The sequence below is a fragment of the Camelus bactrianus genome, chromosome 9 (assembly GCF_048773025.1).
Source record: "Camelus bactrianus isolate YW-2024 breed Bactrian camel chromosome 9, ASM4877302v1, whole genome shotgun sequence".
In the NCBI taxonomy this organism is placed as follows: domain Eukaryota; kingdom Metazoa; phylum Chordata; class Mammalia; order Artiodactyla; family Camelidae; genus Camelus; species Camelus bactrianus.
In genome coordinates, this window is record NC_133547.1 from 51,941,906 (window position 1) to 51,963,234 (window position 21,329).

General features: G+C 38.7%; 1 protein-coding gene across 1 annotated transcript; it reads left to right on the forward strand.

Annotated features, from left to right (window-relative positions):
• Positions 1–147: 147 nt before the first annotated feature.
• On the forward strand, positions 148–15,320 carry CMC2 (C-X9-C motif containing 2). The gene is made up of 4 exons (XM_010967504.3): positions 148–285; positions 6,937–7,052; positions 11,194–11,265; positions 14,941–15,320. The coding sequence occupies exons 2-4, from the start codon at positions 6,972–6,974 to the stop codon at positions 15,025–15,027; spliced, it is 240 nt and encodes a 79-aa protein (XP_010965806.1). The 5' UTR covers positions 148–285; positions 6,937–6,971; the 3' UTR covers positions 15,028–15,320.
• Positions 15,321–21,329: the final 6,009 nt, after the last annotated feature.

Here is a 21,329-nt window from a genome sequence, read left to right on the forward strand (position 1 = left end):
CAGCTAATCTCAGCCACGAAATCTGGCTTGTCGGTTTGGCTTCGGTTTAGGCTCTGCGGCGACTCGGTGGACTCGCTCTTCCCCCCCGGAAATGGGCTCGTCCAGGCCGGGTGGCGCATGCGCCTCGGGTCGCGAGCGGCAGGGGTTGGCAGAGCTGGGTCAGCAGTGGAGGGCAGCGGGCTCCGCCACACGGAGCTTCCCCGGCTCCCGCGCCCAGGCCTCGGGCCTTTGGGTAGAGAGTCTTCGCTGAGGAATACTCCGCCCTCCGGTGTAGCTGCGAGTCGGGTGAGTCTCGGGGGTCCGGGCCGTTCCGAGGAGCGCTCTCTCAGTGGCCGCCGTGCCAGGGGAGGCCGCGGGACACCCACTTGTCACCCCCCCACGTCCTCCCATGGCGCGCCCCGCTGTGTCCTGTGCTGCCAGGACTTCCCGCCCGCCTCATCTTTGGGACCACCGCGCTGGGGGTGTTGTCAGGGCGGCGGAGGGGCGTCCCGAGCTCTCCGCTCTCGGGCAGTTGCTGAGGACGCGCTGGTAGTTGAGAGCAGGCTTTGGTGTAGACCGCTCTGGAGCCTGTGACCTTGGGCAGGCTCCTCCCCACCCTGAGCCTCAGCTTCCTCGCCTGTGAAATGGGTACTACCCAAAGCATCCGTTGTGAGAAGGGAAGCCGTTAACGCCGTGTATGACACGGTGAGCGCTAAGTACCTCGTATGATGATTATTGCTATTGACTATCTAGGCGTTTAGAATTTGCTTGATGGGAGCGGATCTTGGAGAATCCAGTAAGGTCTCCATCCGTACGCTTTTCAAGGAAAGTAACATTCAAATCCCTTTTATTGGGTTTAAAGATTACTGTGCTTGTCCTGTCACAGTAAGTGCTTTGTGAAGAGTCTGAAGTAAATCCGAGTTTTGGAAACCTTCAGTTGAAGATTTAAATGTGTAAAAGTAGCGTGCGCTGGTGAAGGAATTCTGATGGGGCACCTCTTATATCTGCTTTCTTATACATAGAGGCTTCCGCACTTGTTTGGTTGGTTTAAAATGAGCCTCATTTCCAGCTTTTTTTTTTTTTAAGCTATGTCGAGATATGAACCAGTTCTCAAATTTTTGCTAACCCTATATTCAACATTCAGCAAACGTTTATTGGGCATTTACTATATGTATTTAGGAGAATAGTCCATCCTTCACTAGCCTGTATATTGAGGTGTATGGACTAGTTTTTTTCCTCTGAAATTTTACATGATTTGTCAGAGTGCTCAGCACCAAGTAAATGCTGATAAATATTAGTTCAGGGAAAGCTACAGCTGGGCCCATGACTTAAACTCTGTGGGATGTTCTCAGTAGCAGTGAGGCATGGTCCGCACTCTGGGAGCACTTGTCACTCACTCAGTAGCATCTGTTTAGATTTGGTCACTTTGCAGCTTTGATAAATGTGTAGGGTAGGTAGCCCCCTGCTATGTCTGCTACCTCTGATGGATCTGGTGCTTGATATAGAGAAATACTAATTTAACTAATTCCAAGTGCTTTCTGAAATGTAGGCTTTAAAAAAATACATTTTACAAAGGATTAAGTATTATTTTACAGTTTTTCCTGGAAAACGGATTCTTCAGACTGAACAAGAGACTTTTCTGGCCTTGTTTTAAAATGACATTAAAGAAATTGTAAATGTAGTGTAAATTTCTTTTTGGTGCAGCCACACAATAGCATAATCTTTCTAAAGAAAACCCAAGTGGCATTAAAATATAGGGTTTCCCCCTTGTGATTATAGATCTACTGCAGTGTTATTAGAATCCTTACTTCCTTTTCTTCACTAGAGTTAATGTTTTGCTTACTTTTTTTTTCTTTCTAAAATTGTGCCACCTGGTGGTTGAAATCTTCTATCTATTATATAATACTCATTGGGGAAATTTTACCTCAGAGTCTTGGTAGAATCTGGTAAAGGAGTGGATGAAATAAGACAGTAATTTTTATATCTTTTAGTGAGAGTACTCTACTTCTTCAGCTCTCCCAGGTTACCCCTAAGTAAATGTTACTGGATTTTTGGGTATTTTTTTGCAGCCAGCGATCAAAACATCAAATTGTCATAGATGATCATTTTTACAAGTTTAAGGGGAGTGTTTTGGTATCGATGTGTTCATACTTGAGGAGGTGGATGGGGTTGGCATAGGAAGAGAGGACTTGTAATTTTGACAAGTTACCCGTTCTGATGTTTTCTAAATGCTAGTGTAAACATGGGACTGAAGTGTTTAATAACAGTTCGAATGGAATTTATCCCTCTCGTTCTCACTGCAAACACCCATGCAGGAAGTCTTATCACAAGATGCGGCTGATGTTCCCTACACCTTTATTTCAAGATGCGGCTGATGTTCATAATTACTTTGGCAATATCTTTTGAAATTGTTTTCTGTATTATTAGTAGTAACAAGTGTTTATCTTCTGAGGGTGAATTTTACTTTTGGAAATGGCTTCAATTTAATTGTGAACTTAGATTTGAGAAGAAACTTAATGCAGTGCAAGAATATACATCCTTGTGGTTTCCTTAAGTGACGTAGCCAGTCTCTTTTGGACACTTTAGAACAGATAACCGAGAACTTCACACAGCAGCCTATTTCATTGTTGGACAGCTCCAGGAAGATGGCATCTGCCTCTTTGGTGTACAGTCCTGTCCTTGGAAACACCTCAGAGTTGATCGAGTTCAGCCTTTCCCATCATGTAACAGAGCATTTCAGATATACAGATAATACTTTACATCTGTCCTACTCATTCTTCACTATTTCAGACAATCTCACATGTTACTTTAAACCTCACAATATAGGTCAAGAGCTAATTCCATTTTTTGGAAGAAGAGACTTGGGTCTCAGAGTAAGTAACTACAATGATACAACTTGTGAATAGCTGAGTCCTCAACTTTTGTCTTCAAACCCACATCTTCTCCCTTCAAGACCATTGCTTGTCCCACTTAACCAGGCTGTTCTTTTTGTCTATCTCCTCTGTTGTGGGTTTCCGTAATTTCGTAAATATTCCCATTTTCACTGATGGCTTCCTTTTAAACCTAGAGCCATCTCCATCCTGAGCATTCCCCCCAGGAATATTCAAATTGTCAATATTCCAGACATGGCTGATCAAGACAAACACAATACTGTTCTTTTTCTTGATACGGACAGACCCTCTATTTCTAATAATACAGGATGTTACATTGACTTCTTTGAGCTTTGGCCTAGAATTAGTCCCTGTTGAACTTGTAGCTAACCAGAGGTTCTTTGGGAAATAGTTTTTTTCTAGTTGAATTTATTTGATTCACAAACTGCTGGGAATGCATGTCTTTCCTATTGTGAACGTGGGAAAAATCTGTCATGGTGAGAGATTTTGAGTAGTAACTCTACCACTTACTGTGTGACCTGGGGCTTAGTTTTGCTGTGAAAATATGAGTAATGCATATTTTGACCTACAAAAAAGCAATTTCTTATAGTTCAGCTGAATTTTAAAAGATCCTGTGGTTATTGGGAGGATTTTAAGACTTGTGCCTACACATGGTATGTGTTGGAGAAATTATTTTTTACTCTAATAATGTAGATATATTCTTATGACTTCGAAGAAATTTTTAAATAAGAATATGGAATATATATTTAGATTTTATTCAGTTCATAGAATATTACTTTCAGTTGTAATAGTGTTATTAGACTAGGCTTTTACACATGACTGCTGGAAGTTATCAGCATTCATTGAAATGCCATTGTTTTATAGTTATGCTTTATATGTTACACCCAGGAGTACAGCAGTACAGCTGCATGTGCACATCAGTTAGGCAAAGCCACGTGGCACAGGGTGATGGAAGGGCACTTGGGTAGAGGGTGGATAGAGGGAAAAGGGAAGAAGAGAATATCTAATTAAAAACGTAAGATGGAGGAAAGAAGGGAAGGATTGATCAAGCAAGGAATTTGTTAGATAAGGGATAAGTTAAGTGTTTAGAGCTTGAGGTTAAGTAGTAACTTTGACCAAAAAGAATAGGAAAAGGAAACTATATAAAACCATTTTCTTGTTTGACATAACCATCTAGGATAAGTAGGGAGAAGGGAAGACGCCTTATTGACACCGTGGCTGGATCTATAGTAGCATACATACTTGAAGTAAAGTTTTGTGGAGGGAGGAAAAGTATGTATCATGATATGCATTTATGCTTATATGCACTGTGCATGTGTGTATTTATCTCAGCAGCCAAGTGTCTTCCTAAGTTTGCTTTGCCAATAGAGAGGTCATTTCAGTACATCATAAGCTTGTTTCTGAACTATGAAAGCATACATTTAAGGACTGGTTGATCAAAATATGCAAAAATATTTTGTCAAATGTATTTACAAAATAAAACGTCAGTGACATTTTCTAGGTAACTAAACCAGTGTACATCTTCCTTCAGAAAAAATAAGCAAGACAGAAGGCAGATGACTAATGCTATGCATAGATTTAGGTGTATAATATTGGTACAATATTAGATGACATATTGGACTTTCTGAGACCTCATTTTTCTGAGGCAAAACGTTTATATCATTAAAAAGTCTTTGTAGTCAGTGACAGGCAAACAAAACTTGAACTTGGCTACATTTCCAGTTTCCATTTCAAATACTCAAATACTTAGCTTGGTGTAATTGTCTGACTTGTGATCTTTAGCTGTGGTATGTTTGTGTGTGTGTGTGTTTAGTAGTTACTCAGCTGAACAGTGATCTGATATTTTTATGAATTGAAATCTGAAGTGATAGGTATATTATAATCCTTTGCAATTATTTGTTCAGACATTTTTAAGGATTTTATTTGCTGAGAGTAGGAGGTGGATGGGCAGTTTGGTTTCCTGAAACTTTTTTTAAACAGCTTTATTAAGGTATAATTTACATACCATAAAATTCGCCCATTCTGAGTGAATTCAGTGATTTTTAGTAAGCTTATACAATTGTGCAATCATTAGCACATTCCTGTTTTAGAACATTTTCATCACCCAAAGTTTTCTTTGTGCTGTTTGCAAATTAGTTCCCACTCTCACCTTCGCTGTAGGCAACCATTGATGAGCTTTTTGTTTCTGCAGATTTGCCTTATTTAGACATTGCATATAAATGGAATCATCCATACAGTCTTTTAAATCTGGCTTTTTAAATTTAGTTTAGTGCTTTTGAGATTCATCCATATTGGCACATGTATGAGTTCATTCCTTTTAATTGCTAAATAGTATCCCATTGTATAGATACCCCAATGTGTTTATCCAATACTTGATTATTAGACATTTGGATTGTTTCCAGTACTGGCTGTTATGAATAATGCTGTGAACATTCACATTTATGTCTTGAGGGGATATATGTTTTCATTTCCCTTTGGTGGTTTCATAGGAGTTCAATTTCCCAGTCATATGGTAAGTTTGTGTTTAGCTTAAGAAACCGCCAGATTGTTTTCCGAAGTGTCTGTACAGTTGAGTAAGGTCCATTTCCTCCACATCCTAACCAATGCTTGGTATTGTCTGACTTCTTTTTTTTTTTTTACTTCTTTTTATTGAGTTATAGTCATTTTACAATGTTGTGTCATGATTTCTCGATTATAGTTGTTCTGGTGAATGTGTAGTAGTGTCTCACTGTAGTTTTAATTTTCATTTCCCTAATGACTGATGGGGTTAACATCTTTTCATGTGCTTAGTTAACCATTCCTGTATCATCTTTGGTGAAGTATCTATCCAAATCTTTTGCCCATTTTGGGGTTATATTTGAAACATTGGATTGTTTGTAAGCATTCTTTTTATATTCTAGGTACAAATCCTTTGTTATGTATGATTTGCAAATGTTTTCTTTTAGCCTGTAGCTTGTAGTAGATTTTAGTTTTTGGAGCAGTTTCAGGTTCACAGGGAGATTGAGTGGCAGGTAGAGAGATCCCATATGCACCTCTAAGCCTCACATGTGCACCACCTCCCTCGCCATCAACACCCTCCACCAGAGTAATAGGTTTGTTACAGTAGATGACCTATGTTGACACGTCACTGTCACCCAAAGTGTGGTTTATCTTTTCATTCTCTTAATTTTGAAGATGGAAAGTTTTTAATTTTGATGAGTTTTTGCCAATTTTTTTCTTTTATGGATTGTGCTTTTGATGTATTGTTGCCCAACCTACGATCTTGATTTTCTTCTATTTTCTTTTTTAGAACTTTTAAAAGACTAAGGCAGTTAATTGGTTCTTTCTTTTGGTAATCTTTTCTGAACTAAAAAGATTAGGTTTAAAAAAAAATAGGTGACTAGTGCTACACAACTATAGCAAACATCTCAAAATAATATTTTTTCTTGGACATTGTCTGCTGATTTTCTACTTCATGAATAAACCAATTAAACTTAATTTCAGGGATTTTAGTTTCCTGTTTTCATTGTAATAATTGCATTTTATGAATGTATATTCTAAATTAGAAAAAAAATTTTCATCTGTGTCTTGGTTTAGTTAGATTTTCTCAGCCAGATATTGGTTAGGAAGAAAGCAGTCTACATTAATTCACACTAGGTGTGAGACTGACTAGTTGCCCTTTGGCCCTGTCAGAGGAATATACATTTAGAAAGGATTAATAAGCCAGTTCTCTTAATTGGTAGAATTTCATCTGAACAAAATGAGTTGTAATCAATTTCAGGAATGTGAGGAAAATCACTGAAGTCAAGCTTATTAACACAGGCAAGCTGTTCCTGCTCGAGCATCTATGTCCAGGATTGGGTCTCTTGAGGAGTCTGCTTTTTTCTGAACATTCATGTTCTTCACTCTTGATAACCTGCTAAATCTGTTAAGTCGTTGGGAAAGGAAGCTGAGGCTCAGGTTTAATAATTTGCCTAAGGTCAGCTTTCTTTTCTGATAAAAATCACTGCAGATTCTTACTGAAAATAGTTTTAGGTCGCATTAACAAATGCAGTCACACATATTTAAGACACTCTTGTATCCACAGGTTGCTCTGCTGTGCTCCATCTCCTTCTCCTAAAGATGCATCCTGACTTATCTCCACACTTGCACACTGAAGAATGCAACGCCTTGATTAACTTGCTTAAGGAATGTCACAAAAATGTAAGAGTTCAGAAAAATGACCATAAAGCAAAAATGAAACTTAGGTACAACACACTGATGTAAAATGTTATCTCCATTAGTGAAAGGGAATGATAATGTCTTAGTAATGGATCTTAGTTTAGCAGAGATTAGCAGTTGGTGCTTGTGATTTTCTTTAGGAGCCACTTCCTTTTATGATTAGTAGAAATCAAGCAGGATAGTTTATTAGGGAGCTTCTGAAATGATAGGTAATAGAATCCGTGTGTCTCAATGTCTACCATTCTGTGTTTAAAGAAAGTTGGAACTTTGTATAATTAAATGTTAACTGGATTTAAATTCTGACTGGCCTAATTTGACAGAATTACTTAATTGTTAGTGGAATGGAAGTAAAATTCCATGGTTCAAACCAAAATAGAAAATAAGCCCATTTTTTGGACTGCACTAAGTTAATCTGATATTTTTACAGATGTCAGATACTTAGCTTTTTTCATATATTTGATGTATAAGACAGTTATCAGGAACATTTGTGTTTTTCTTTAACTTTGCATGATGCATCATTTCCCTCATGTTATTTGTAAAATAGAGACATCAGATTCTAATAATAGTAAATATCATTTAAATGAGTAAAATTTTAATACTTAAAGTTAAGATAGTAAATAATGCCAATGACCTGTGAAGTCAGATATTTATACTGATTCAAAGAATGTTGTTGATGACAATATGCTTTAGGCAAACTGTTTCCACCATACGTCTAGATCAAGAATTGATTTTGTAAGTCTTTTTAACGTTAGCCATGCTATGGTTGTGTAATAGGATATTATTTGGTTTTAAATTCTGTTTCCCTTATGGCTGATGACTTTAGGCATCTTTTCATGTGCTTATTGGCCATTCGTATAAACTCTTTTGCCCATGTTTAAAAATCGGGTTGTGTATTATCGAGTTGGAGGGATTCTTTTTAACATTTGGCATACAAATCCTTTGATAAGTGTATTTTCTCCCCATCTATGGCATCCTTTTTTTCATTTTCTTAAAGATGTGTTACAGAGAACAGTTTGATGAAGTCTAATTTACCAGTTTTTTTCTTTGATTTGTTTTTTGGTTTTTTGATGTGTTCTAAGGATCTTTGTATTTTTCCTGGTTACAAAGATTTTTCTCCTATTTTTCCTTCTGAAAGTTTTAGAGTTTTTGCTTTTAACATTGAGGCCTTCAATTCAAGTTAATTTTTGTGTATAGTGTAAGGTATGAGCCAAGGTGTATTTCTCTTCCTGTGGATAGCCAGTTAATTCAGTGCCATTTGTTGAAGAGACTCCTTTTCCCACTAAATAACCTTGGTGCCTTTGTCAAAAATCAATTGACCGTGTGTGAGTGGGTCTAGTTCTGGGCTGTCTAGTCTGTTCCACTGATTTATATGTCTATTTTTAACACCAGTTAATTCCAACATTATCTTACTGGGGCCACCTTGTCCCATGGCTGTTTTGCCCTCTTTTTTATCCTAATTCACTTTCCACACTGCATCTAGAGTCACCTTGCAAACGTAAGTTTAATAATTTTCTCCTTTAATGGCTCCCTTTGCCTATAGAATAGAGTCCAAGTTTCTCTGTGTTCCAAGGCCTTCGTCAGACTAGCCCCTGCTTGTCTCTTGGTCCTCACTGCTCTCCCACACCCCTCTTCTCCCCATCCTTCCTGCCTGCTCTCTGCAGTTGTACTGAAGCATTGTTTCTTGCTTCTAAGCCTTTGTACTTGCTTTTTCCTTTGCTTAACTTAGTGTCTTCCTCACTATCTCCACTCCTCACTGCTTGCTCAAGTTTATTGCCCTCCAGGCTTTATCCTGCTTAATTCGTCTTGTCCTCTTGCCTTTCCTGGCCTGGGTTCTCTTGATATGGTCACTCTGAACTGTAGTAACACCGCAGATAGTACATTTCCTACTTTATGTCAGTTACTCTCACACTTTTTGGTCTGAGGACTCCTTTACATTTTTAAAAGTTATTGAGGACCCCAAAGAACTTTTGTTTATGTGCACTCTATCTAACAATATTTACTGAATTAGAAATTAAAACTGAGAAATCTAAAAATACTAATTTATTTAAAAATTACAGTAATAAAACCCATTACATGTTAACACAGTTTTATTTTTCATGAAAAAGACCTTATTTTCCAAAGCAAAAAAAAGGGGGGAGGGTGAAAAGAGTGACATTGTTTTTGCATTTTTGCAATTCTCTTTAATGTTTGGGTTAATAGAATGCAGCTGGATTCTTATATCTGCCTCTGTACTCAATCTGTGGTGCTATTGTACTTAATGTAGCTGCTGGAAAATCCACCGTACCCTTGTGAGAGAATGAAAGTGAACAAAACAAATAACATCTTCAATTATTAGGAAGACAGTTTTTCCAAGACCCCCGGAAAGCTCTTGGGTAGTCCTGGGACTACACTTTGAGAACCACTGCTTCATAGTGATCACTTGATTATTTATCTCTTCCCTCTGACTCTGAGCTGTGAGCGCAGGCCTCAGGTCCACCTTGCTCCCTGCTGTGTCCCTAGTGCCTGGGGCATTGTCTTCCAGATATTGATTGATTGATTGATCCACTTATTTGATCAGTTGCTCCACCAGTTTGTTCTCTAGAAATAGACAGAGATCACTAGGGGCTGATGCCATGTGTATGCAGTAGAATTGCAGTCCAAGGGCTTCTCTTTTACCAGAATTGCAGTCCAAGGGCTTCTCTTTTACCAATCCCACTGGGGCATCTTGGGTTTGTTTTTCACATAATGTCACAAGAGTATAATTCTCATTTGGGCTTAATGTTGAGATTAAACTGAAAATATAAATTAGTTTTTGTCTTGGATTTTTTTAAAAAGATGTAGGTAATGGGATAATATGAATAAATGTAAACTGAACAATGAAGTATTGCCTTAAACATTCTAAAAGTTTAATTCTTTCTGTTATTTCTACTTAGCCAGAAGGTGTGCAAAAATGCATTGTCCCTATTTACTTGTTGTCAAATAAGTAGTTTATACACAGGAAATATTTATTCTGAAAAGGTCATTAGGTAACCAGTAGGCTGTCTTAAATGCTTGCCAGAAAAACTGAGCATTTATTCAATGTGGACCAGAAAGTACATTTAAAGTGGTGAAAAAACAGGAAAAAAAGAAATAGCATGAGGCATAACTTACTAATTATGTGTTGTCTGGTTTCCATGAAAGCCTTAATTAGAAAGAAAAGGAAAAGATGTGCTTATTGTTACAAGTTCAAGTTCAGCGTTTATGGCCTCTCATTATAGGAGATCGCTGTGCTCTTCAGTCTACCATTAAAAGTCATGGCATTATTGTTACAAGTTCAAGTTCAGCGTTTATGGCCTCTCATTATAGGAGATCGCTGTGCTCTTCAGTCTACCATTAAAAATCATGGCATGCAAACACACTAACTATGGCCCTGCTGAAATTCAGGTCCTTGACTTTTGTCTTTCTCTCCTTTGGAGCATTTATACTTTTTGCCATGATATGTAGTCATAGGACTTAAAACTACTAGGAGATTTTTATTTTTGCTTTTCAAACAAAGCAGACTTTGAAGTTCAGACGTCAATTTCGTTATATTGTGAATTAGTGGCTTGTTTATATGTCCCATCTAGGCCATCTAATAATAGTGTTATGTGTTTCTAATTTATTTTGATGACATTTCAATTGGAGGCAAATGAGAAAATGGCTCTGGCATCAAGTATTCCTTAAGTAACCCTTCTGTGGGACAGGCGTGTTTGCAGGTGAAGGAAGTTACTAGTCTGTCAGTATGGCTACACTGTGCTTTGACGTCACTCTCCGCAATAGAGGATGGATTATGCTGTGATTTTAACGTGCCCTTAAAAAAAGAGATATTAGATAATAAAATGCTTTACACTTGGTCATTGTGAGGTTTTGGCAGGGTTAATAGGCTACTCTTTTATCAAAGAATAGTCTTTTTATTCTTCATTTCTACCCATAGAGCTTTTATTCCTGTTTGTAGGAATGCCAGGATAAGCCTGTTTGTGTCTTTTACACTTGTGATTTAACTGTTTGCTTATTGACAAGGTGACACATTAAACCCATCTCTGTAGGAATAAGTATTTAAATTCTACATGCCAGAGACATTAGCATATTATGGGATGAAGTATTTTACTCCTTTTCTTCCTTTTAGCACAGCATTCTGAAATTTTTTGGTCACTGCAATGATCTTGATCGGGAGATGAGAAAATGCTTGAAGAATGAGGTAAGAAAAATGTTAAAGGATGGAACTAGTTGAACAGTAGAAAAGAACATTTTGGAATAATATTATATATTACTGCCATTGTTAAATTTTTTTTGCAAATTTTAGTATAACTCCAAAAATTGACTTTATATGTATGTCTTCCCCTAAAACCAAGAGAAGAAATGAAAGCGTCTTCTGGGGACAGTTTTAGAACATTGCTAGTTTTTTTTTTTTTTTTTTTTGCATGTACGTAAATGAAAACAACTACGTTACAATAATCACTATAACTCTCTGGATGAGTTTTAAAGTTTGGGAAATTGAATCTGTGTTCAGCAGAAAGACTTGTCGATCTGCTTTTAGCTACAGCAGGTAACTAGAACTCTCTGGGCCTTAATTTCTTTATATAACATGTGGAAGCTAGACTTAGGCTCTTTCCAGCTTTAAAAATTTGAATTTCTTAATAATTATAGTATGTACAAGCCTTAGGATCTCGTTTGACTTGTTTGGAAAGGCTCATTTCCTGAACACAGTTTTAGGCTATGACTTGGACTTGGGCAAGTAGCCAAAGTTCATTGTCTTTTTGTAGGTACTAGAAGCCAAGCAGAGTGCATTTTAAATCTTTGAAAAGAAATTTAATTCCATTTCTGTTTTGTACATCAAATATTTTATGTCCAGAATCTGTAAAAATACATAACGACTAAAAAATCTGCCTTCCCAATTTCATTTTCTGTACTTTTGAATTTTTTTCCCCAGTGAACCTCATATTGAAAGGTATTAGATACAATATTTGAAGGCATCCAGCATCTATCTTTAATTATTTTTTGTATTTTCCACTTTGGGGCCTTTTTTTTTTTTCTTCCCTTCCTGAAATCTCTTTCCAGTGTCTTTACTATTTGAAGACCTTTCTGGAGTTCTGATAATTTTCTTCGTGTGCACAGATGTGTACATGTGTACATATCCATTTTAAACTGATTTTTGAAAAGTGTTTTTTCTTCATATGTAAAGGCTAGTTTATATGGAAACTAAACCTAGGGCTGTGTTCCTATTTTAATAAGATTATGGAAAAATAAAGCCTATACTGGTTTTTTTTGTTGTTTTTTGGTTTTTTTTTTTGTTCTAGGTGTTAATTTCTCACATGCTTTCAGCTGTATAAGTATAAGTATATCACATACTTTTCAGAAAGTATAAGATAGCTTTCTTCCTAAGTTTAGATTTTTTTTTTGTCCTTATAGTTCGGTGATTTTGCCATTGGTTTGGTGCTTAGGTCTTCATAAGAAATTTTTTTTTCCAGATGGTCCTGAGCTGTTAAGTAACTATTTGGTAGAAGAATGTTATAGATATATTTCCTTATTTTGTCTGAGTTTGTTTTCATATAAATTTCAGATTTTCTCCTTGACTGTTTTCTAAATCCTCTATTCGGTTTTTATGTTGCTTCATTACCTGATTTATAGATGTTTTTCTGCCTGTTCTTTCATCCTTCAGTTCTCCAAACCTATGCACATTTATTTCCTCTCTGCTTTTAATGCTTTCCAGTTTACCATTTATTGCTTCTAATGCTCTCCTCCTACCATTCCTTTCATGTGTCATTTAAGTACTTCATTCTTTGAAGCTTTTAACTAGAAAAAAGGTTTGGCCGGTTCTTTCTGACACTCTCTTTGCTGCTGTATCACTGCTTTTGTTCTTTTTATTGAAATAATCACTCATACTGCTTTGTGGCATCCTCTTTTGTCCCTCTTACTTGTTTGGTTTGGTTTGGCTTTTGGTTAATTGACCATCCATTCTGTCTGTGTTGTTTATTGGCATTTTATGAATAACATAATATTTGTCCTTTTTTTCCCCTTCTTTTATTCATGGGCCATCTTGACTCCCTTTGGAGATATTATAACATACTTTACTATCGACTCTATTTTAATTTGCTCTATGATTTATTTTATTGGCCTGCTACGAAGTATTGTCTTCTGAAGACTTACCCTTAAGACTCACTTTCCAATCTGATTGCTGGAGTCCATCTGGTATATATGATTAAGATAGATATCATATACTTTTTTCAGAGCAGGTATCCCTCCATGTTCTAGAATAGTGTTTTGTTTTGTTTTTTTCAAACCTTTTAAAGCAATGAAACTCCCTTCCCCCTGCAACAATCTTATGAAGAAAATTAATGCATGACAAATAAAAGGAATGTTTTGGTTAAAATGACCTGGTGTTTCATCTGTAATTTGAAGTGGCTGTTTGATGAGGAAAAAAGAAAGTGAAAACTACTACTATTCCAGAAGATATGTTAGAACTCCTCAGTCACAACTTTAGACCTAGAAAACTTACTAAATATTATTTAGCCCACCTCCTTATATTTGAGATTACTGGCCCAGAAGATGAAGTAACTCAAAGACATGAATCTCAGAGCTCAGGGCAGGGGAGCCAGTCAGGTCTTTGGTTAGTGTTCTGTCATTAGTCTTTTGTTTCTGTGACATCTCTGGTGGCTGAAAGATTTTGATGTCCAAGTATTCACATATACTCAGTTTTTTCAACTTGAGTTTCCTTTTACTTTTTTCCACTCTGCCTAAGAATCCCTCTTGCACCTTTAAAATATGTCTGTACTGGTGTATATTATGAGCATGTAAATATACACATATAAACCCACTTATATTTGAATTTCTCTGCTTTAAACAAGTGCTTTTTCTCAGTGTCAGGCTCTGGGTTTCCTGTTATTTATAACCCACTGGCCAGATCAGAATACTAGGCTGAAAAATTCCAAGGTGAAAACTACCTTTAGATCCAACTGATTACAGAAATTGGATTTGGGGAGAATTGGGTTGGATGACTATACTTATGATGAAAAAATCTTGGGAAGTTCAGCTGGCTGTAAGTTTCCATATGAACCATTAGGATAATACAGTTACTAAGAGCCAGTTACTCTTAAAATAATATTTATAGCAATATAATGTGTCTAGGTCATAAGAACTAGAAGGCCCACTGTGGTCCACATCTATCAGCCTGTGTCTAGAGCACTAGAGTATTTAATTCTGGTTGTGATATTTTTTAATAAGGGGTATTCATATTAAAGTATAGTATCAAAGGCACTTTAAAATAGGTAAGCCAGTAGAAGGCAGAAGCTATGTTCTGTGGAAGCAGTTGTAGAAACCAGTGACATTCAGCCTGCAAAAGAGATAGTGAGTTATCTGTAATAAGATATTTGCAAGGTTATAGCAGGCAAGAAGAAATAGAGAGAAGTAGGAGAATTTATAGAGAAACACTTTCTGGTTCAACACAAGAAACTTTGGAACAGGTAGAAGTGTCCAGCAATTAAACAGGCTACTTCTCAGGGCAGTGAGCCTCCTAATTTTACAAGTGTTCAAGCAGAGATTAGATAAAACGTGAGATAGTGAGCTTCTTGAGAACAGGGACAAAACTCATCCATCATCAATGTTTCTTGAATTCATATTTTGGGAGGAAATTAACTCAGCAAGTATTTCTACACCTATTAAGATGTAGGTGCTGTACTGTATTGAATGAAATCGTACTAGACGGCCTCCAAGGTCACCGTTTCCAAACTCAGGTTCAGTGAAATAAGAGCCAAATAAGAATTTTGTCAGTAAGAATGTTATTTTTACTTTGAAAATATACCTAAATATTTAACTTATGTAAACGGTGACGTAATCTGCTGTCGCTTCCCGCTCCCCCCTCCCTTTTATTTTCCAGTACGTGGAGAAGAGGAACAAGAGCCGGGAGCGTGGCACCGTGATGCGGAAGAGACTTTTTAATCCTCCAGAGGAATCTGAAAAATAGATCCTGTTTTCACGGGCTGCCTCGGCTCAGAGAAGACCCAAAGACTCTTGGTTGGCAGCCGAAAGAATCCTGTCTCATTTGGTCTCCAGGATCCTGTGAATGGGACGTGACCCGCGAAAAACTGAGCAGTGGAGAAATGCGGAAACCGGGGTGCCATGTTCGTATGGCAGAGCCGATCGCTCTCTCTCCTGTGCCAGCGCACGTGCCTTCTCACGTGATTCTTCCCTTTGCCTTAGGCTGCTTAACATTCAAGTAACTTATCTCCTTCAATAAAATAATTGGTTCTAATCGTATTTTCTCTGTTTTCTTTGACTCTCTTGGAATTAGGGTGAAATGGTACTACTGGACTTCTTGACTGTGGCAGTGTGGCAGTTCTGGGGCCTAAACACTAAGGCACAAGCCAGGGAATGCAGTGTGGGGAGATCCCAGCTGTGTTAAGTCTGTGAAAATGTTCCAACTTTATTATTTTTAGAGCTATTGTCTTAAAGGTTCAATGTTTAACACTGATAAAGTTGCATCTGGCTAGGATTTAAGACTGAGGACACTTAGCTTATCTGTTTGGTTGAAGGTGCCCATCCCCAGGGCCAGTTAACTCCTGGGCATCGACATTCCGCCAGCCTGCCTCCTCTCTGCTGGGTGCGAGGCTCTTCCCAGACTCATCTCCAGCAGCCATCCTGCTGGTGTTCCTTTTGCTGGGTGTGTCTGAGACCTGTGACAGTCTGGAAGTCAGCTTCCTGCCATGGCCACAGCGGGGGCTTGGTCTTCTTGTCAGATAAAGTGTCAGCAGACCGTGGGCTGTGAACTCCTTGTAGTGAACTATGTGTACACAGGCGGCAGGAGGCCTTGTTGGGTGTCAGTGTTTAATACGTGATTTCCCCAGCACAAGAGGTGTTCAAGAGGCTGGACGTTCATTTAGCAAGGTGGTTACACAGGATAACAGACATCGATGAAGGGGTGGAGGAAGAAGCAGAATTAATTCTGAGGTCCCTTTCAAGACTGAGATGTATGCATATTTATTCAGTCAGCCTTCCCCCTAACCCCCATCCCCCAAATGTCAGGTAGTACAAGGTACAGAAGTGAGACCTTTGCCTTTAGAACCTTGTGTAAACTGACAAGCTATTATAGTAGTGTAGTGAGTGCCATGATAAGGTAGGTGTCATAGAAAACACAGAAAGGGCATCCATGCCCAGCCTTCAGGAAGAAGGAGCCATTCCAGGAAAGCTGTGTAGCAAAGGTGACCTTTGACAAACAGAGTGAAAATGGAATACATTCCCAGGAACTTAAGGTTGTTTAGCATGACTGGAACGTGAGAACTCTTGGTGGAGGAAGACCACTAACGGCTTTGGATTTTGTTGGAATTTTATCATCAGTGCAGTGGTGACCAGTTGGGGATTTAAAAATGGTGATTATGGATTTGTGGAGGGGCCTTCATTGGAAGGACTATGTCTTTCAGTTTGTACTTTTATAATATTTTTCTGGCTATGATCTGGGGGATGGGAGATCCCACCCAGGGAAACCAGTTAGATTTTTGCCATAATGTAAGTGAGAAACAAGGGCCTGAATTGAAGAAGTGGCTTGGGGATCAAGAGGAGTAAGTAGTTTTAAGGGGACTTTGAACCTAGAGTCATCATGACTGACTAAGTGTAGGACTTAAGAGTCCAGGAGGTCTCAGGCATTTGACTTGTATTTTCATGCTGATGGTACCCTGCCCTGAGCAGGAGGGAGTACAGCAGAGGTGTGGTGGCAGGTGCTGAGTTTGTAGTACGTGTGAAGGCCTGAGTGGAGGTGGCTTTAGGCTTCTGCGTGTTCAGACCTGGAGCTCATCAGAGTTGCCTGGACCAGAACGGAATTGGGAGATGGCAGTGCAGATGGCAGCTCTTGCCCTGTGGGCCAGTGTGGAGAGTGGACTGTGAGTGCTGTTTTGTAGAGCAGAACGAAATTCTGGGGTCACTTAATTTTTTAAAAGTTGCATAAGTGGTATGTTTCATGGAACATTCAAATGATTTACAGGTTTTACAGAGTGATGTTTGGCATCCTCCTTTATACCCCCGCATTACTTGGCTCCCCAGAAGAATCTATAATTGACAGTTGGGTGGGTCTGCCCTGCATTTGCATAGACATTTCAGGACAGAAGGAGGAGCCTTGAGTACAGAGAAGGAGCAGGTGTTGAGGTGGAAGGTGCTGCACATTGCCAAGGGAGTTACAGAGGAAGGCGTTCCACTGAGTCAGAGTAAGGGCTGTGTGCCAGTTGATTTGGTTCGTCTGTCACCTGTGACCTTAGAGCAGTGTGTTGTGTGGGGAGAGGTGGGTAGAACCCCAGGTGGAGCTGGAGCATTCAAGCACATTTGAAAGGGCCTGGCTCTGAAGGGAAGGACAGCTTGCTCATCACTGTATCACCAGCACCCAGCACAGTGCCAGCTGCTTAAAAAGGCAAGAGGACATAGGACCTCTGCTCCTCCCCACCCCTATCTCCCCCCACCACCCCCAGCCTATTAGGCTTCTATCACCATTAAAAAATACATTTAAAAAAGCCACTGCCATCCTTCCCTTTAAATGATACTATATCTGGGGGTTCACATAGGCCAAATCCTGCCTTCATCTGTAGTCACGTGCCTCTCCCAGCGAGGTCACTGAAAGAGATGTGTCCATAGTGGAGAGTGCAGGGGAGAGCAGAAGGGTGCTTCATTGTTACTGGTCTCCTGCCTCCTCTGGTATTAGAGATGGAGCAGGTGGCCTAGGCTGGAGGCTGCTGGGATAGTTTCTGTACTCTAAGCTCAAGTCTGATCTCCTTGGCAGCTGGTCACATAGGCAGACAGGAGGCTGAAAACAAGACTGATGGTAGAGTTAGAGCCAGAGAGCGATTTGGCTGAGCTGCTGTCATTCACAGAAGAAACTAGTTCCTTGTGTACCCCTCTGACCCCAGAGCCAGAGGAGGCTGCCGCATCCCTGCTGGAATGGCCTTTGTTTTGCAAATGTTACTGTTCTTTTTGTAAACAAAACACTTCGGATTTACAGAAAAGTACAGAGACTGAACACCCATGTACCACTATCTAGCTTTATCAAATTTAATACTCTCTGTATTTGTTTCAGGGTTGGGGTTTTTTCCAGTTTTTTTTTTTTTTTAAGAGATAATACATTACAAATGTGGGTGAAGCTGCCTAGGTGAGCATCTCACCTTGATCGCATTCCTTTTCTTCCTTTGTCAGAGAGAACTACTATGACTTTGCTATGTTCATTCCCACGTATGACTTTATACTTCTCATTGATAGTTAAGTATCCACAAACTATAGTATTTTGCATGTCTAAACATTTTAATTTTAAGTTGTCATGATGTATGTGGCCTTCTGTAACTTGCTTTTTTCACAAAGCATGCTGATAGATGAAGTCTATTCATTTTAATGACTGTATAATACTCCATTGTATGACTGTACCACAGTTATGCATTTTCCTGAATGATCATTTACATACCGACTTTTTGCTGCTGTAAACAGTGCTTTAATTGGTATTCTTGCATGTCTTCTTGTGCCATCTGTGAGAGTCTCTTGGGTATAAACCTGGGATTTTGATTGTTGAGCTGTAGGGTATGCATCCTCAACTTTACAAGAAGTTTCTAAGTTACACCTCAGATGGCTACAGACATATAATTAATACATCCTAATGACATTAAGTTTTTCTATCTATGAATATAGTATTTCAATTTACTCGAGTGTTTTCTGTTTTTAAATAAATTTTTTATTTTAAAATAACAGTCTTATGCATCTTTTGCTAGATTTGTTCCTAAGTGGTACTTCAAAAATGACACTTTATTTTACTATTAGTAGTAAATAGGAATGCACTTGACTTCTTTATGTTGATCTTATATCTAGAAAGCTTGCTGAATTTTCTCATTAATTCTGATAGTTTATAGATTATCTTAGATATTTCCATGTAAACCATCCTGTCACTTGTGAATGCTAACAGTATTGCTTCTTTCCAATGCTCATACTTGTTTTTATTTTTAATTGCACTCAGGGCATCTGGTACCCTGTTTATAGCAACATCAGACTTCTCTTGATACTGACACTAAATACTAACATTTCACTGGTAACATGTTTGCAGTAGGTTTTTGGGAGACACCTGTCCATTGTTAAGGTCTTTCTGTGGTAGATACTGTGGATGGATTTGTTCCACCTCAGTTCCACGTGCCTCCGCAAACTACCAAAATGGGAAAACTAAACATTGCATTTTCTCAGACTCCTTTAGAGTAAGGCATTCAGATAGGAATTAGTATCCATTCACCAGTAACACTTGAGTTTGAAGTTGTCTGAAGCCAGGGGAGAGGCAGGACGTGAGGGGTCCATTTTGCTGGTTGGATCCTAGCACACAGGGAGCAGTCATGGGGCCAGCAGCTGTTTTCTTGACCAGGCAGCTTCCTAACTGTGTCAGCAACATATATCCAGCTCTGCAGTGTGGCTTTGGGAATCGTTCCTGAGTTTCTTCATCGCCTCCCAGCCCCACCAATAGTTAAGTAGGTTATTTAATACCTTCTAGTAAATACTTTTCTGTCATTACATATGACATTCTTTCCCCTTTAATGTACTTTATCATATAAGTTACAAGTGTGTATTTAATGCTCACCACTCATATTAATCTCTCTGTGGTCATTTTGGTTGTCTGAAGCTTGCCCTCCCCAGCAGATCCCTCAGGAAGGTCTCATGGGGACTATATCCCCTGGGTTTTTGCATGACGATAACAATTTGTACCCTTACAGTTTCTGAACTTGTAGGAGTCTTGATTCAGATCATTTTTCTAACTTTGCAGTGTGAAGTTTTTTATTACTTTTACTGAGTATTTAAAAAAAATAGAGCAACTTGTTTTCTGAGATTCCTTGGCTTTGTTTTCGTCTTCTGTTTTCATCTGGGCCTCCACTTTCCCTTGCCTCTGTAGTCCTGCCTGGCTCACCCTTTATTCTGCCTACTGCATTTCCTCCCCAGGGTGAGATCTTGTCCTGGGTGGGAACCCTGTAGGAGGGGTTTTTAGAGTTCACAGAGTCTGATCTGCCCCAGCCCTTTTCATGCCTTCCATGGACCCCTCTTACTCACCCACTACTAAAGTGAGCAGAACCCCTCCCAGTGTTAGCTGCACCCCCTCAGATTGGCCTGCCAGGCTTTGCCATGACTATCTGCTGGCTCTTTTGGGTTCTCTAGCACTTAGGTGCTTAAGGTGCCCCATCACTTCTCTGTCCTTTTCATGTAGTAGATGCTTACAGCTCTTGTGGCTCTCAGTGATTTGTCCTCACTTGTACTTTGTGGCTTACCTTTTTATCTAGTTTCATCCTAAACGTTGTCCACGGGCTTTTTAGTTAGTTTGCTTGTTTCTTTTGGTTTTCTTATCTAGTTTCTCTGTTTTTATGTGGGGATTTGGAAAGATCCAAAAAATTGCTTCCACAGCCACAACCATCTTTCCAGAATTTCCCACCATTACCCACCATACATGTATGACTTAACAGAGGCTAGAATTAATCAGTGTCTTCACTCTCCTCCTGAGAAGAATGCACTTTAACTCCTTACACCTTATTGTTATTTTGTGTTCAGACAAGTCTCTGATTTTTATCCCTTAGAGTAGTGATCGTTTTGTTTTAAGTTCAGTATGTTATGTTTGCCATAGGTTGTCATCATTCCATCTGATATCCCACTCCTAGGTTTAATTACTTTGTTTCTGAAAAACATAATTTAGAAGTTCTTTTAGTCAAGGTCTACTACTAGTAAACTCCTTTGGGGTTTGTCTAAGAATTTAATTTTGTCCTCACCTTGTATGATATTTTGGCTGGTTATAGAATTCTAGGTTATCTTTTTCTCTCATCATTTTAAAGAAATTTTCTTATTGCCTTTTGGCATATTGTTGAGTAGTCAGTCTTTAAGTTGCTTCTTCGAGGCAACTCTTTTATCTTTTCTTTGTTGCTTTTAAGATCTCTTTGTCTTCATTCAGTCCTCTTCAATTTCATTATAGTTTGTCTTGATGTGGATTTTTAAAATCTTGCTTGGGATTTTGTCTTTCTGAATATGCAGATTCATGCCTTTCTTTGAAAATTCTCAGCTACCATTTTTGTTTCTTCCATTCTCACTATTGTCTGCTTTTAGTAGAGCCCCTGTTGTACATATATTGGGCCTTCTTATTCTCTTTTCTGTATCTCTTAAGCTTTTTCAAATTTTCTATCACTTTGCCTCTCTGTGTTGCCTTCTTGGTAGTATTCTCAAATCTATTTTCCAGTTTATTAATTATCTCTTGTGCTTTGTCTCTTCTGCTATTTAAACAATCCATCG